The 13,345-nt window shown below is 44.5% G+C and overlaps 1 protein-coding gene across 1 annotated transcript in view; it reads right to left on the bottom strand.

The window, feature by feature from the left end:
• Positions 1-8,407: 8,407 nt before the first annotated feature.
• The window catches only part of LOC111142818 (zinc finger and BTB domain containing 8B), a 20,336-nt gene continuing 15,398 nt past the window's right edge, over positions 8,408-13,345 (bottom strand). Inside the window, exons 3-4 of the mRNA XM_022496141.1 lie at positions 12,136-12,314; positions 8,408-8,725 (exon numbers count right to left, since the gene is read on the bottom strand). Coding sequence (XP_022351849.1) covers positions 8,408-8,725; positions 12,136-12,314 — 497 coding nt within the window. The remainder of the gene's footprint in view (positions 8,726-12,135; positions 12,315-13,345) is intronic.

Below are 13,345 nucleotides of genomic sequence, written 5' to 3'. Positions count from 1 at the left end.
TCTGCCTTCGGCTCAGGTAATGATCCTGGGATCCTGGGACTGAGTCCCACATTGGGCTCCTTGCTCAGCAGGGGAGTCTTCTCTCTCTCCCTCCACCCCTCCCCCGTTTGTGTGCTCACTCACTCGCTCATTCTCTCTCTCTCTCTCTCACCCTCACTCTCACGCACTCAAATAAACTCTTTTAAAAAATTTAGTTTGAGTCTATTTTCTATTTATCTTAGGTTGATTTAACCAAATCAAAGATGATTTGCATTAGGGCACCTGGGTGGCTCAGTGGGTTAGGCCTCTGCCTTCGGCTTGGGTCATGGTCTCAGGGTCCTGGGATCGAGCCCCGAGTCGGGCTCTCTGCTCGGCGGGGTGCCGGCTTCCCCCTCTCTGCCTGATGCTCTGCCTACTTGTGATCCCTCTCTCTCTATTCAATAAATCAACAAAGTCTTTTAAAAAAAGATGATTTGCATTAATTTTAATCCCAAACTTGATAAATACTTCATTAACAATGAGGATCACTGTTTCTAAGTATTTCTAGTTAATAAAATGGCTAATTGTTTTACTAATAATTATCATATATTATCACAGACCTTTAAATAAAATTAGCTTTTGTAATAAGTTTATTAAAATCTACTGAATCAAGAAATACCCAAAATACATTTTTCACTCAGTACCATAATATTATGTTATATGTGCTGCTTATTTAAAATATGTGGTTTTGGGGGTTTGGTTTTTTTTTTTAAAGATTTTATTTATTTACTTGAGAGAGAGAGAGTGAGTGCAACTGGGGGAACAGCAGAGGGAGAGGGAGCAGACTCCCCGCTGAGCAGGGAGCCCAATGAGGGGCTTGATCCCAGAACCGCAGGATCATGACCTGAGGCAAAGGCAGACACTTAACGGATTGAGCCACCCAGGTGCCCCAAAATATGTGGGTTTTGTTCCAAATAAGATTGTCCTTGTCGATTTCCCTGACTCATGCCCAATTTATATTTCAAAAATCACTCAGAGAGGTTTATAAAAGCAATTTCCAGATAATGTTGTATATTTAATTTTGAAACTTTTTACAAACAAAAATGAATACATTAAAATTAAATATGGGGCACCTGGGTGGTTCAGTTGGTTACGTGTCTGCCTTCAGCTCAGGTCATGATCGCAGGGTCCTGGGATCGAACCCTGCATCGGGCTCCCTGCGCATTGGGCTCCCTGCTCAACGGGCAGCCTGCTTCTCCCTCTCCCTCTGCTGTTACCCCTGCTTGTATTCTGTCTCTGTCAAATCAATAAATAAATTCTTAAGAAAGAAGGAAAGAAAGAGAAAGAAAGAAAGAAAAAATTTCTAAAATCTAAGTTACTCTTTAAAAATTAAATTAAATTAAATTAAATACATGATACATATTAAATAGGTAGGCAATAAAGATTTTTATTTGTCCTGTGTCTGTGTATGTATGTATGTGTGTGTAGGGGGGGGTTGATGGTGGTTTTTGTTGTTCAGACATGTGTGGGTATTATAGGAAAATAAATTAAATTAACTCCTCCATTCTCCACATGTGATTTCCCCCTCCCTGTCTAAGCATTACAAGAATGCAGGCCATGATCACACAAAGCCACATGAGGCTAAGACAGCATTTTCCTCTTCTGTGATTTTAGTCTGCTGGGGACCCAAGAAAACGAATGCTATCTATGGATGGTCTTTGCTGCCTGCCCCAACACGTTGATTGTCAGCACTGGCCTGGCAGAAACTGGTTTCTGACCCTAACTAGCTGTGTGGGAACTAGGGACTAGTCATTTTATCTCTCTGTAAAAGAGAGTTGGATTAGACCACCTCTAAAGTCACTTCTGTTTCTCAAATTCTTCGATGGAATGGTTCTGTTCCATAGCTATCTGGTTTCTGGCATATTAACTCATTTACATGGCCAGCCAGGACCCAATCCAGACGCACTGGGGCTCCTCCACATCTGTCCCAGTAAAAATACCTTCTTCTGTCTTATCACACTGGACCAAGACCATGGGAAGTTATCTGGGCGTGGCGGTGGTGTTTTCGTAAGAAACCCATAGCATCTGATGCATTTTTCTAAAGCCTAGGATATTCCGAAATGCTTATAATATTTTTATATCCCTGAACAAAATAGGTACTTTAAACATTGTTAATGTCTAAAGCGACCGTGTTTGAAAAAGGCAAGAAATGTCAGAAACTATTTAAACTGCTTGCAAATTATATCCCAAAGACAGAAGTTTACCGGATGGGAAGGACCACAGCAACAGTAGCGTAGACAAGAGAGCCTTCTCGGGGGCTCTGAGATTGGACCAGATGCTCTACCCAAGCTCTCTCACAGCATCCTTCCCATCCTTGCACCACCGTTACACCCAAACTTGTGTTGTAACTGCTTAATCACTTGTCTCCCTGTTCACGCACCGCAAATCCCTGGAGGACAGTGATTTGGCTCATTCACTGATGTACCCCTAGTGCCTGACGCATAGTAAGGACTCTGTAAACACTTGTTGACTTAACAGTCAGCTATTTCCACTTACTGATCTTCCAAGAGCAACAGAAGCAAGCAAGAGGAGCAGCACGTGATAGCAGTAAGAGGCATTACTACCGAGAGCCTATGTTTGGTGGTCGGCAGGACACAGTTTCCCATCAATGAGTGATTGATGGAATCCCCACAGATTTCCATTCGACAATGTCCTTGTAGTGTGTCATACTATACCTGCCTATTATAAGTAGCACCAAAGGCTGTATGACATTTTGGTGGGACCACTGATGATTTATCCAACTCTTACACACACCTTAGCAGAATCCGCCCGCAGCGTATTAACCACAAGAAGCTAAACAGAAAGAATGAACACTATTCAAGAGAGGAAGATGAGTTGGTGTTGGCTCTAATTTAGGAAGAAATTCCCCTGGCTACGTTTTATAGGAACGAGGTGGGGTATCTGTTGTGCAACTGTTCAGAGTACTGTTTGGTCATGGATTAAGAGAAATTTGTATGCGTTCCATATGAGAATTTGACGGGTTAACTTTCTGGCTCTGTTCCCCCAGCAACCTAATAAAGAATAGCATATCAACTATGTTGCTGGCATCATTACCCATGGGGAAAAGGACCCCTAACTGGTAAACTGCCTGCAGACTGGGAGAATTCCTGATAGGAAACCACAGCTCTGGGCTTCCCTAGGTACAGTGACCCTTGGGACGGACATACCTCTTGCAGGGACCCTGGAAACTATGTCCACGGGGTTGTTACAGTGGACACTTGCTCCCCTGAGACAAGAGGCTTTTAACCCAGGATAGCTTCCATATTGGTCTGATGTGGGTCTGTCTCCTTGCATCTAAGTTATGACACACGGACCGTTACAGGGACTCCGACAGAAGAGCGACATCTGGTTCTGCCCTCCTGGGGATCTGTGCTTCCTGTCCCAAATCCTTCTAAGTGACTCTGATGCCGAGAGTGGCGGTTCGTGAGTGTGAATGTTTCTAAATGCTCGGTTGAGCCTAAGTAGGCCACTGTGGTTCTACCTGCTTCGTGTTTTGTTTTGTTTAGATGCTCCCCAGGGACTATGAGAGATGTGGAACTGTCTGGAATGGTTTCCTGCTTCCCAAAAATCGTGATCATACCCATCACTGTCTCCGTGGCAGACGATCCATCTCCGTTACGTGTCACCAAGATATAGAGCTCCAACTGACGCCTTCTCTTAAAGTCCACAAGCTTGTTCCTACTAAGCTTTCTCCCTCCAAGCACATAATCCCACCCTAACTTCCGGTTTTTAATATGCTACTGACAAATGTCCACAAATCAAATGATGGATATAAAAATCACTCCCCCAAACCATAGTTGTCCATGAAGAACTAGGGATAGCAAATAATCTGCTCGGGGGTCAGAACAGAAGCCGGAAGTCCTCCAGTTACAAAGGCTCCACATCCTCTGATCGCAACGGTGTGAGTTAGTGTCACTTTTTAAAACACTTTTTGGAAAACAACCAAACAACCGCCAAACAAAAAACTTCTCATTTCCCTCTACAGAAGCATCCTCTGCAGAAAAGAATTCCATTGTTCACACTATAATGAAAGGTTTGAGGAGCACTGTAATATTTAGCAGAAATACTGAATAAAAATCCACGAAAATTCTGCACATCATAAGCGACTGAATAAAGGGCCCTCTTTGGAGCCAGAAGACAGCATGACCACAGCGGAAACTACAGGAGACCAACAGCAATGGGAAGGACCATGGTAAAGCTCAAAACAGGGGACAATAGGAACTTCACACCCCAACCCTCCACCCCTCCCAACCCCACTACACTAGACTTCACAGAGGTAATTCTATCATCAATGCACAAGAGATACACAAGCAAAACTTCTCAGTCCAACGAAGCAGTCTGAATTCAGTTGCCCATAGGCCACTCCAGTTTTCCCGCTGCCCTCAGAATCAGCACATGAAGCCACACATGTGGCTTTGTTCACAACATCAACGAACGACAATAAAAACCCATCACGTACCCTGAACTTCCAGAATACTGGATTTCATATTCTACAGACCACCAGATCAGTTTTCTCAAGGAATATTTGAACCGTAGCGACCACCAACATATTTACATCAAAAGGGCATCTATCTGCCAAATGACCAGAAATCACGTGGCTCTTTGTCATTTCTTAGTCTGTTACAGAGATGGGCCTTATTTACATTCCTTTCCAACCCTTGCTATGGAAGTCTATCCTCTTCCCCCAAGAGATACAACTTCCCAGGGAGGCCACTTTCAAATTCCATTACAAATAAGGATTCTGTTCCTGTCCATGCAATGTACCTAATGTAAGACAAAGAATCCCTTTGTGAACTTGGATTGAATGTGCCAGAAAGATGTCAGATATGAAATAAATCCTTAATGGTCTGTGTTGGGCCCAATGATGAATTTACTTATAAAAATATCACCAACTCCATTAATTAAACCTTAGGCACTGTGCAGTTGTAAATATTGACCACCAAAAGTGAACATGAACTTTAAAACAAAGGACTGTTTATGATCTGATGGTCTAAAAAAGCAATTATTTCCATTCAAAGTGATAGAATTCAGCAATCCAGTTAGTACTAACGTCAACACCCAAACTCAAAACAGCCAACCAGGAAGGCAACAATCTGAGACATTATGGGAAAAAGAATCATTTAAATATTAAACTTCATGTTCCGTTTTCCTCCCGTGATTTTGCTACTTTAAAATGTAATAAAGTGACCAGAGCCCAGTAATGGTTCTAGGAATATGAGATCAGAATTTCTAAGTTTCCACATCACAAATCAAATCAGAGCTTGGGCCTCAGCTCCCCATTTTACTAATTCCACTATTTGCTGAAACTTACAGGAGCATAAGGGCCTACTAAATATTATGGAGGTAAAAGGTAACCTAAAATAAAACACAAAATTAAGTTCGTTCATTAAAGGTAATTTTAAAAAATCTTACTTATCTTATGGTCAGGTTTCTCAATCTGGTTACTCTTGACATTTTGGACTAGATAATTCTTTGTTCTAAGGGGCCGTCCTATGAATTGTAGGATGTTTAGCAACAACCTTATCCAGATGCCAGCAGCACCCTGCCCTGAGTTTTAACAATTGAGACTGTCTCTAGACATTGCCAAATGTCTTCTGGGGAACAAAATCACCCCCAGGTGAAAGTCACTGTCCTACAGTGAAATTGCTGATATAAATGTTCTTTGCACCCAGCGATATGATCAGGTCATAGAGTCACCAAGAAGGATTGTTGCTCTACCAGAGAAAGTGGACAGAGAAGTTGAACCATGAAGTAGAAAAGTCACATTAAAACACCAGAAATGGGGCACCTGGCTAGCTCAGTCAGTGGAATGTGTGACCCTTGATCTTAGGGTTGTGGGTTCGAGCCCCATGTTGGGTATGAAGATTACTTAAAAATAAAAATTTAGGGGCGCCTGGGTGGCTCAGTGGGTTAAAGCCTCTGTCTTCGGCTCAGGACATGATCTCAGGGTCCTGGGATCAAGCCCCGCATCTCTGCTCAGCAAGGAGCCTGCTTCCTCCTCTCTCTCTGCCTGTCTCTCTGTCTACTTGTGATCTCTGTCAAATAAATAAATAAATAAAATCTTTAAAAAATAATAAAAATAAAAATAAAAATTAAAAAAAACCACTAGAAATAATTTAAACAGAGTGAACATATCAAATATAATTCCTTGCAAAGTACACCTTCTACACAACCAGTTAGATTTCCCTTTTGCTAAGATCCCTCCTTGAAAAGAATAGCTAATATTTCCATCTCAGGAATGAAAGTGTTTCTGGCCCTTTATAATTTCCAGTTTGTTACTCTTGATCTAGAACAATAATTTTCTTTTTTTTTTTTAAAGATTTTTATTTATTTATTTGACAGAGAGAGATCACAAGTAGACAGAGAGGCAGGCAGAGAGAGAGAGAGAGAGGGAAGCAGGCTCTCTGCCAAGCAGAAAGCCCGATGCGGGACTCGATCCCAGGACCCTGGGATCATGACCTGAGCCGAAGGCAGCGGCTTAACCCACTGAGCCACCCAGGCGCCCCTAGAACAATAATTTTCAAATTATGTTTGGCAAAAGACCATTTTAAAAATTTCTAACCTACTGCAGGCCAGCATGTGGTCTTACTGTGTGGGTTGGTATCAAAGAATACACAGTCCAGCTGTCTGAGGGTCACAGTTTGAGTAACACTATTCTGAATTCTCACTTCTGTTGAGAAGTTTGGTTTAAGCACCTTTTGAACTCTTCAATAACTAACACTCCTAAGCCAATTTATAACTTTTTTATTGGCTTTTTTGTTCAGGAGGCAGAAAGAAAGGTGGTTTTACCAACTTTCGAGACACAACTCTACTTAAAGGAAGAAAAAGCAATTTAAAGTCCATTTTGGAGGAGTACCTGGGTGGCTCAGTTGTTAAGCAACTGCCTTCGGCTCGGGTCATGATCCCAGGGTCCTGGGATGGAGCTCTGCATCAGGCTCCCTGCTAAGTGGGAAGCCTGCTTCTCCCTCTCCCACTCCCCCTGCTTGTGCTCCCTCTCTCGCTATCTCTCTCTCTCTCTCTGTCAAATGAATATGTAAAATCTTTAAAAAAAAAAAAAAGTCCATTTTGGATACTTTAACATAAGACAAAATTATGAAAGTGCCTTAAACATCCTTCATCCCTAATATTTCCTGTTCTTCAGCCTTTTAAAGATGGAGAGCCTCTCCTGTTAGAATAACCACATGGCTGCAAAGTGGGTGAAAAGCAGAATAGTTTTAAAAACCTGTTCTTTGGGGCACCTGGATGGCTCAGTGGGTTAAGCCCCTGCCTTTGGTTCAGGTCATGATCTCAGGATCCTGGGATGGAGCCCCGCATCGGGCTCTCTGCTCATCGGGCTTCCTCCTCTCTCTGCCTGTCTCTCTGCCTACTTGTGATCTCTCTCTATCAAATAAATAAATAAAAATAAAATCTTTAAAAACCTGTTCTTCTACCAACCTTCTCTTTCCCTTCAGAGGCGCTTTTAAAAGGTAAACAATTTGGAAATTCAACTTGTTTATATAGGCTTGCACTTTCCCTCCAATTAAAGTTCTAGTCATAATCAAAGCAGGAGACTGTGAGCAGCGGCTACATTTCCACATTACATAACAGCGGCTCTGGAAAATGGCTGGCAAAGCAGGAGTATTTTGAATTTCACCCAAAGGACTTGTTTTATGATCGCAAGACAGGTGATCTGTGTGTGTAGGATTGTCAAATACCAAACCAGACAGTGAAACCAGGCTCACAGGTTCCCTTCCCAGGGGCTAACTTCAAATTTAATTTAGCTGGGCAAGTCAGAGAACCCCGGGAACCTCTTCGTCCATTTCCATGTTTGTGTGCACATAAATACTTTCAGTCATTAAAATTGCAGGCTTACAGTTAGAAAGTACCTTTACAATCACGTAGCCAGACAGCCCTGCCTGCCTTATGTCATGAAGCTTTCTCTTTAAGCCTTCACCAGAAAACTAAACTATGGGATCCATTAGGAGAGACTTGGCAAAAGAGAGACTCGACTCGAGCTATTCTCGCTCACCTTTACAGAGAAAAAGACCGACAAGAAAGGCATGTAGACAAGTGAGACAATATGAAAACAAGAATGGAGATTTTCTTCTCTCTCTCCTAACCAGAGTTTGGGTGCACGACAGGAAGAATGGGGAACCTTGGGGCCAGCCTTGCCTCACTCAGAATTAACTCAGCAAAGCCCTCCAAAACCAAGGCATTCCACTAAGAAGTCATTAGTCCCTCGACTCACAAGGTCCAATCTTCATATGTAATCTAACAAAAATGCATGTAGAGGAACAGTGAAAAAAAAAATGTTCCTCTCGGGGCTCCACAAAATTGGACAAATGGCAGCTTTCGAATGCAGAACGAGCAAAAACAAATTCTAAAACCTCTCCCCCACCGAAACGGACTGCTACGTAAGTGTCTCTCTATCGGACAAGTAGGACCGAATCCGCCGTCTGTCGTCAGAATCCTCTCCGGCGGGGTCATTTTCCTCACCAGACTCCACATAGATGGGCCAGTCATTGTCCGTGTCACTCTTTTCTTGGCTTTCGGACGAAGCCTCCACCAGGCTAAGGTTGATGGGCATCAGATCGTCATCCTCGTCGTGTGTGTCGGTAACGCAGGTGCAGCTGTCACACAACCCGAAGCGCCGCAGTCCCTGGGACAGGTGACTCGTGAAGGTTCTTCTGCAACCCTTGCAGATGATCGGTCGGTTGGATCTGTGCACCTACAATCACATGCGCAGCCGGTAAGCGCTCTCCGCCTTGCTCTCTCTGCCACAGCCTCCGCCTCACCCAGGCGCTTCTGCCCAGGGGCCCTTGCACATGTGAGGACCCCGCCCACCTCCCCTTTGCCAAGACTTGCCCCGCTAGGAATGCCTTGGAAGAAAGTCTTCCCTGATGCTCTGGGCCAGGTTAGGTGCCCAGATATATATTCTCCCCTCTCCTCCTTCCTTTGTTGACTTTTTTTTTTTTTTAGATTTTATTTATTTGTGTATTTAGAGAGAGTGAGCAGAGGGAGGGGCAGAGGGAGAGGGAGAGAAAGAATCTCAAGCACACTCTGTACTGAGCACGGGGCCCCAGGCGGGGCTCAGTCCCACAACCCTGAGATCATGACCTGAGCAGATCCAAGAGCTGGTCACTTAACTGACTGAGCCACCCAGGTGCCCCTCTTTGTTGAATTTCTAATAAATGGTTAGTAAATTCCCTAGACTATAAGCTCCAAGAAGGCAGAGACTGTCCTCATTCATGTTCTCTGTCACATTTGTTACTATAACCCTATGCCTGGCATAGAAAGGGCATTCAGGGTACGGGTGTGGATTTTAGGTGTGGGTTTTATGTACCCACGATTGTCTAGTTATTAGGGAGGCAGACTTGCTAGATGGCATCTTCTCCAAATGTGGCGGGCTCTCTGTCCTTACCTCCTCTTTGATAAATGCACTCCTTGCCTATGAGAAGCACTTTGCAAGCTAGAAAAAAGAACCTGATCTCCTACCCCACGCAGTCCCTCCTTAGGGCAGCGGCTCCAGGGACCTCCCCCCCCACATATAGGTTGCGCTCTTCAGGAGCTCCAGCCTAGAGAGGGTCTGTGAACCAAAGCCTCTCCTGTGGAGAGTTCTGGATGCAGGATGCACACAAGAGGTAGAGACAGAGAGAAATGGTGGAGGACAAAGGCCAATAACTCAACACCAAGCTCTCTGGAGCTGCCCTACATCCTGGCCAATGTTCTTGCCTTCCAGGGGGTCTCCTGGGCTTTCTACACTAATCCTCCAACCTTACCCAACCTGAGCATGTCCATGACCTTCGTACCTGGCAGGGCCTTTGAATACCACCTCTTTGGGCTGCAGTAGGCTGGACCTTGTATAACAGGGAGAGATAGAGGAATAAGGATTCCAACCAGTGAACTATCTTCGGGGCACCAGGAACCTACAGCTGCCAAGACAGACTGGAGATATAATTGGGGGGGGGGGGACAATTAAAAACTTGACCCTATGGGAAGAACCCGCTCTCAGATGGGTGTGGCTGGGGCCAGCCCTGAGAGTGGAAACAGTCAATAACCTTGGACTTACCTTAAATCTGGATTCTTTCCAAACTACAACTCACATACCACCTTTGAAAAGCATACAATTCAGTGGTTTTTAGTATATTCACAAGATTGTGCAACTATCCCCACCATCTAATTCCAAAACATTTTCATCACCCCAGCAAGAAAGTAGGTGTCTATTTACTGCCACCCCCTCCCATCCAACATCCTCTTGGCCCCTGGTAACCACTGATCTACTCTATCTCCATGGGCCTGCCCATCTTATGTATCTCATATCAAGGAACTCATACAAGACGTGGCCTTTTGTGACCAATTTCTTTCATGTAGAAATGCTTAATTATTTTTTTAAGGATTTTATTTATTTATTTGACAGACAGAGATTACAAGTAGACAGAGAGGCAGACAGAGAGAGAGAGGGAGGGGGAAGCAGGCTCTCTGCTCAGCAGTGAGCCCGATGTGGGGCTCGATCCCAGGACCCTGAGATCATGACCTGAGCCGAAGGCAGAGGCTTTAACCCACTGAGCCACCCAGGTGCCCAGAAATGCTTAATTATTATTAATTATTAATAAATGCTTAAAGCCTTAATGCTTTTAAGGCTCATTCCTGTTGTAGCATGAATCAGAACTTCATTCCATGTTACAGCCGAATAAGGGTCCATTGTAGGGACAGACCACACTTTGTTTACTCATGCCTCAGTTGATGACACTTGGGTTATTTCCACTTTTTGTCTACTAGGAATAATGCTGCTATGAACCTTTGTGTGTAGGTACATTTTTGTGCAAATGTACGTTTTCAGTTCTCTTGGGTATACACTTAGACATAGAATTGCTGGGACCTACGGTAATTTTATGCTTAACTCTGAAGAACCACCAAATTGTTTCCCACAGTGGCTGCGCCATTTTACATTCCCACCAGCAGTGTATGAGCGATCCAGTTCCTCTACATCCTTGCCAATATTTTATTACCTGCTTTTCGATGATAACAACAGTAGTGTGTTTGAATTGGTAGCTCACTGTGGCTTTGACCTGCATTTTCCTAATGATTAGTGATGTTGAGCAACTTCTCATGTTCTTACTGGACATTTGTGTATCTTCTTTGGAGAAATGTCTATTCATATCTGTTGTTTAATTTGGTAATTTGTCTCTTATTGTTGAACTGGAAGAGTTATTTACACATTGTGGTTACTAGATCCTTAGCAGATAAAGGATTCCCCAGTATTTTCTCCCATTCTGTGGGTTCTCACATTCTTGATAGTGATCTCTGGAGTCCAAACCTTTTTTATGTTTGCTCTTCCAAAGACTGATTGCCTAGCTCAAAGATGATCTTAAATACAACGCCTTCCTAAATGGCCCGACTGCCTTTTAGCTGGTGGGAATTAACCACTCACATGGGAGACAGAAGGCCAGGAGGCAGCCAGTGGGAAGAGAGGTCCCCTGGGTCTGGAGTCCTCTTTGCTGCCCACAGATGGCTTAGAAATGGCGGCATGTGCTTTCTCCACACCCAGGAACCACATTGGGTGGAAAATTGAAGGAGCGCTTTTCTCGCCTTTGGCATCACAGTGGTGAGAACAGACCACAGTCCCCTGTCCATGCCCACTGTTCTCTGCCTTATGACAACCATCCCTGACCAGGATCTAAACTTTCTTGAGTCGGGGTGCCTGGGTGGCTCAGTCAGTTCAGCGGCTGCCTTCGGCTCAGGTCATGATCCCAGGATTCCCAGAGTTCTTGAATCGAGCCCCGCATCAGGCTCCCTGCTCAGTGGGGAGCCTGTTTCTCCCTCTCCTTCTGCAGCTCCCTCTGCTTGTGTTCTCTCGCCCTTTCTCTAATAAATAACACCAAAAACAAAAAAACAAAAAACAAACCAAAAAAAAAACCTCTTTTTGAGTCTAAGAAAACTAGTCTCTTATATAAGTTTTAACTTTCTCTAAGCGCCATCAACCCAGCTTTAATTAAGTAGAAACACATGTTTAAAGTTCTCTGAAAATACTCCAGTGGACAGAGAAGTAATGGGCAGGCTGGTTCACCCTCATCTTAGGCAAATCTCAGGAGCCCTCCCCCCACCCACCACAAGAGATTTTCCAGCCCAGACACTTACGCTCAGGGCGTGACTCCGCAGGTGCTCCTGTCGCGTGAACCTCTTGCCACAGGTCTCACAGGGATAGGGCCGCTCACCTGTGTGCGAGCGGATATGCCGCTTAAGGATGCCTTTCTGTTTGGCGGTGTAAGGGCAGAAAGGACACTTGTGAAGCTTGATGGGGACCACCAGCACGTCACCTGGGGAACCAAATGGGTTATAAGCATCAGTGACACTGCCCACCCTCCAACAGGTGATCGGGACCTGGGGAATTTCGCCAGCCCGGACCCAGACAGAGGACATCACCTTTACCACCAGCTCACAGCAAGACACTACAAAATCCAAGTCTTTGTCTGGCTGCCAGTCAGCCAGAGGGTAAAGTGGGATTCTGATACAAGGTTGCAAGGAATGACATATGGCTTTCAAACTTCTCTGTGGCTCATAGTTAGAGACACATTACAACCTCAGGAGTCACATGTCTTCAAGTGGATAACTGGAAAATTCCCAAAATAACCCTCATTCTGACAGTGTCTATAGTCTCTGTTTTCATTTGCAGGCAGTGCTGATGGAGACCCTGTTATGCATGGAGTTGCATCCCCCCCAAATTCATACATTGAAGCCCTAACCTCCAGGGTGACGATATTTGGAGATAGGGAGATAGTTAGGGTTCAATGAAGTCTTAAAGGTGGATCTCTAATCTGATAGGACTGGCGTCCTTATAATTTGAGGAACACCAGAGATCTCATTCTCTCTCTGTTCATACACAGTGGAAAAGGCCATATGAGGACCAGCAAGAAGGTAGTCATTCGCTAGCCAGGAAGAAAACAACCCTACCGGCACCTTGATCTTGGACTCCGAGCATCCAGAACTGTGAGAAAATAAATCTCTGTTGTTTAAGCCACTCAATCTGTGGCATTCTGCTGTGGCAGCCTGATCCGACCAACACTGACCTCCTGAATTGATTTCATGACCCTCAAAAGTTTGGAACCCTCTGTTATGATGAGTCAGACCCCTGGATCAGGATGCATATATTCTAGGACGAGAGGGCCTAAGAAGAGTTCCAGGCAATGCAGATGTGTACTGTGATGCACACTTTCAACTGGAATTCATATTAAGTCTATTGATCTGGGGGCGCCTGGGTGGATCAGTCGTTAAGCCTCTGCCTTCAGCTCAGGTCATGCTCCCAGGGTCCTGGGATTGAGCCCTGCATCGGGCTCTCTGCTCAGCAGGA

The sequence above is a fragment of the Enhydra lutris genome, unplaced genomic scaffold (genome assembly GCF_002288905.1).
Source record: "Enhydra lutris kenyoni isolate GAN:26980312 unplaced genomic scaffold, ASM228890v2 scaffoldscaffold9, whole genome shotgun sequence".
Taxonomy (NCBI): domain Eukaryota; kingdom Metazoa; phylum Chordata; class Mammalia; order Carnivora; family Mustelidae; genus Enhydra; species Enhydra lutris.
The sequence above is the reverse complement of the archived record's forward strand: the minus strand, read 5'-3'. Positions and strand labels throughout refer to the sequence as shown.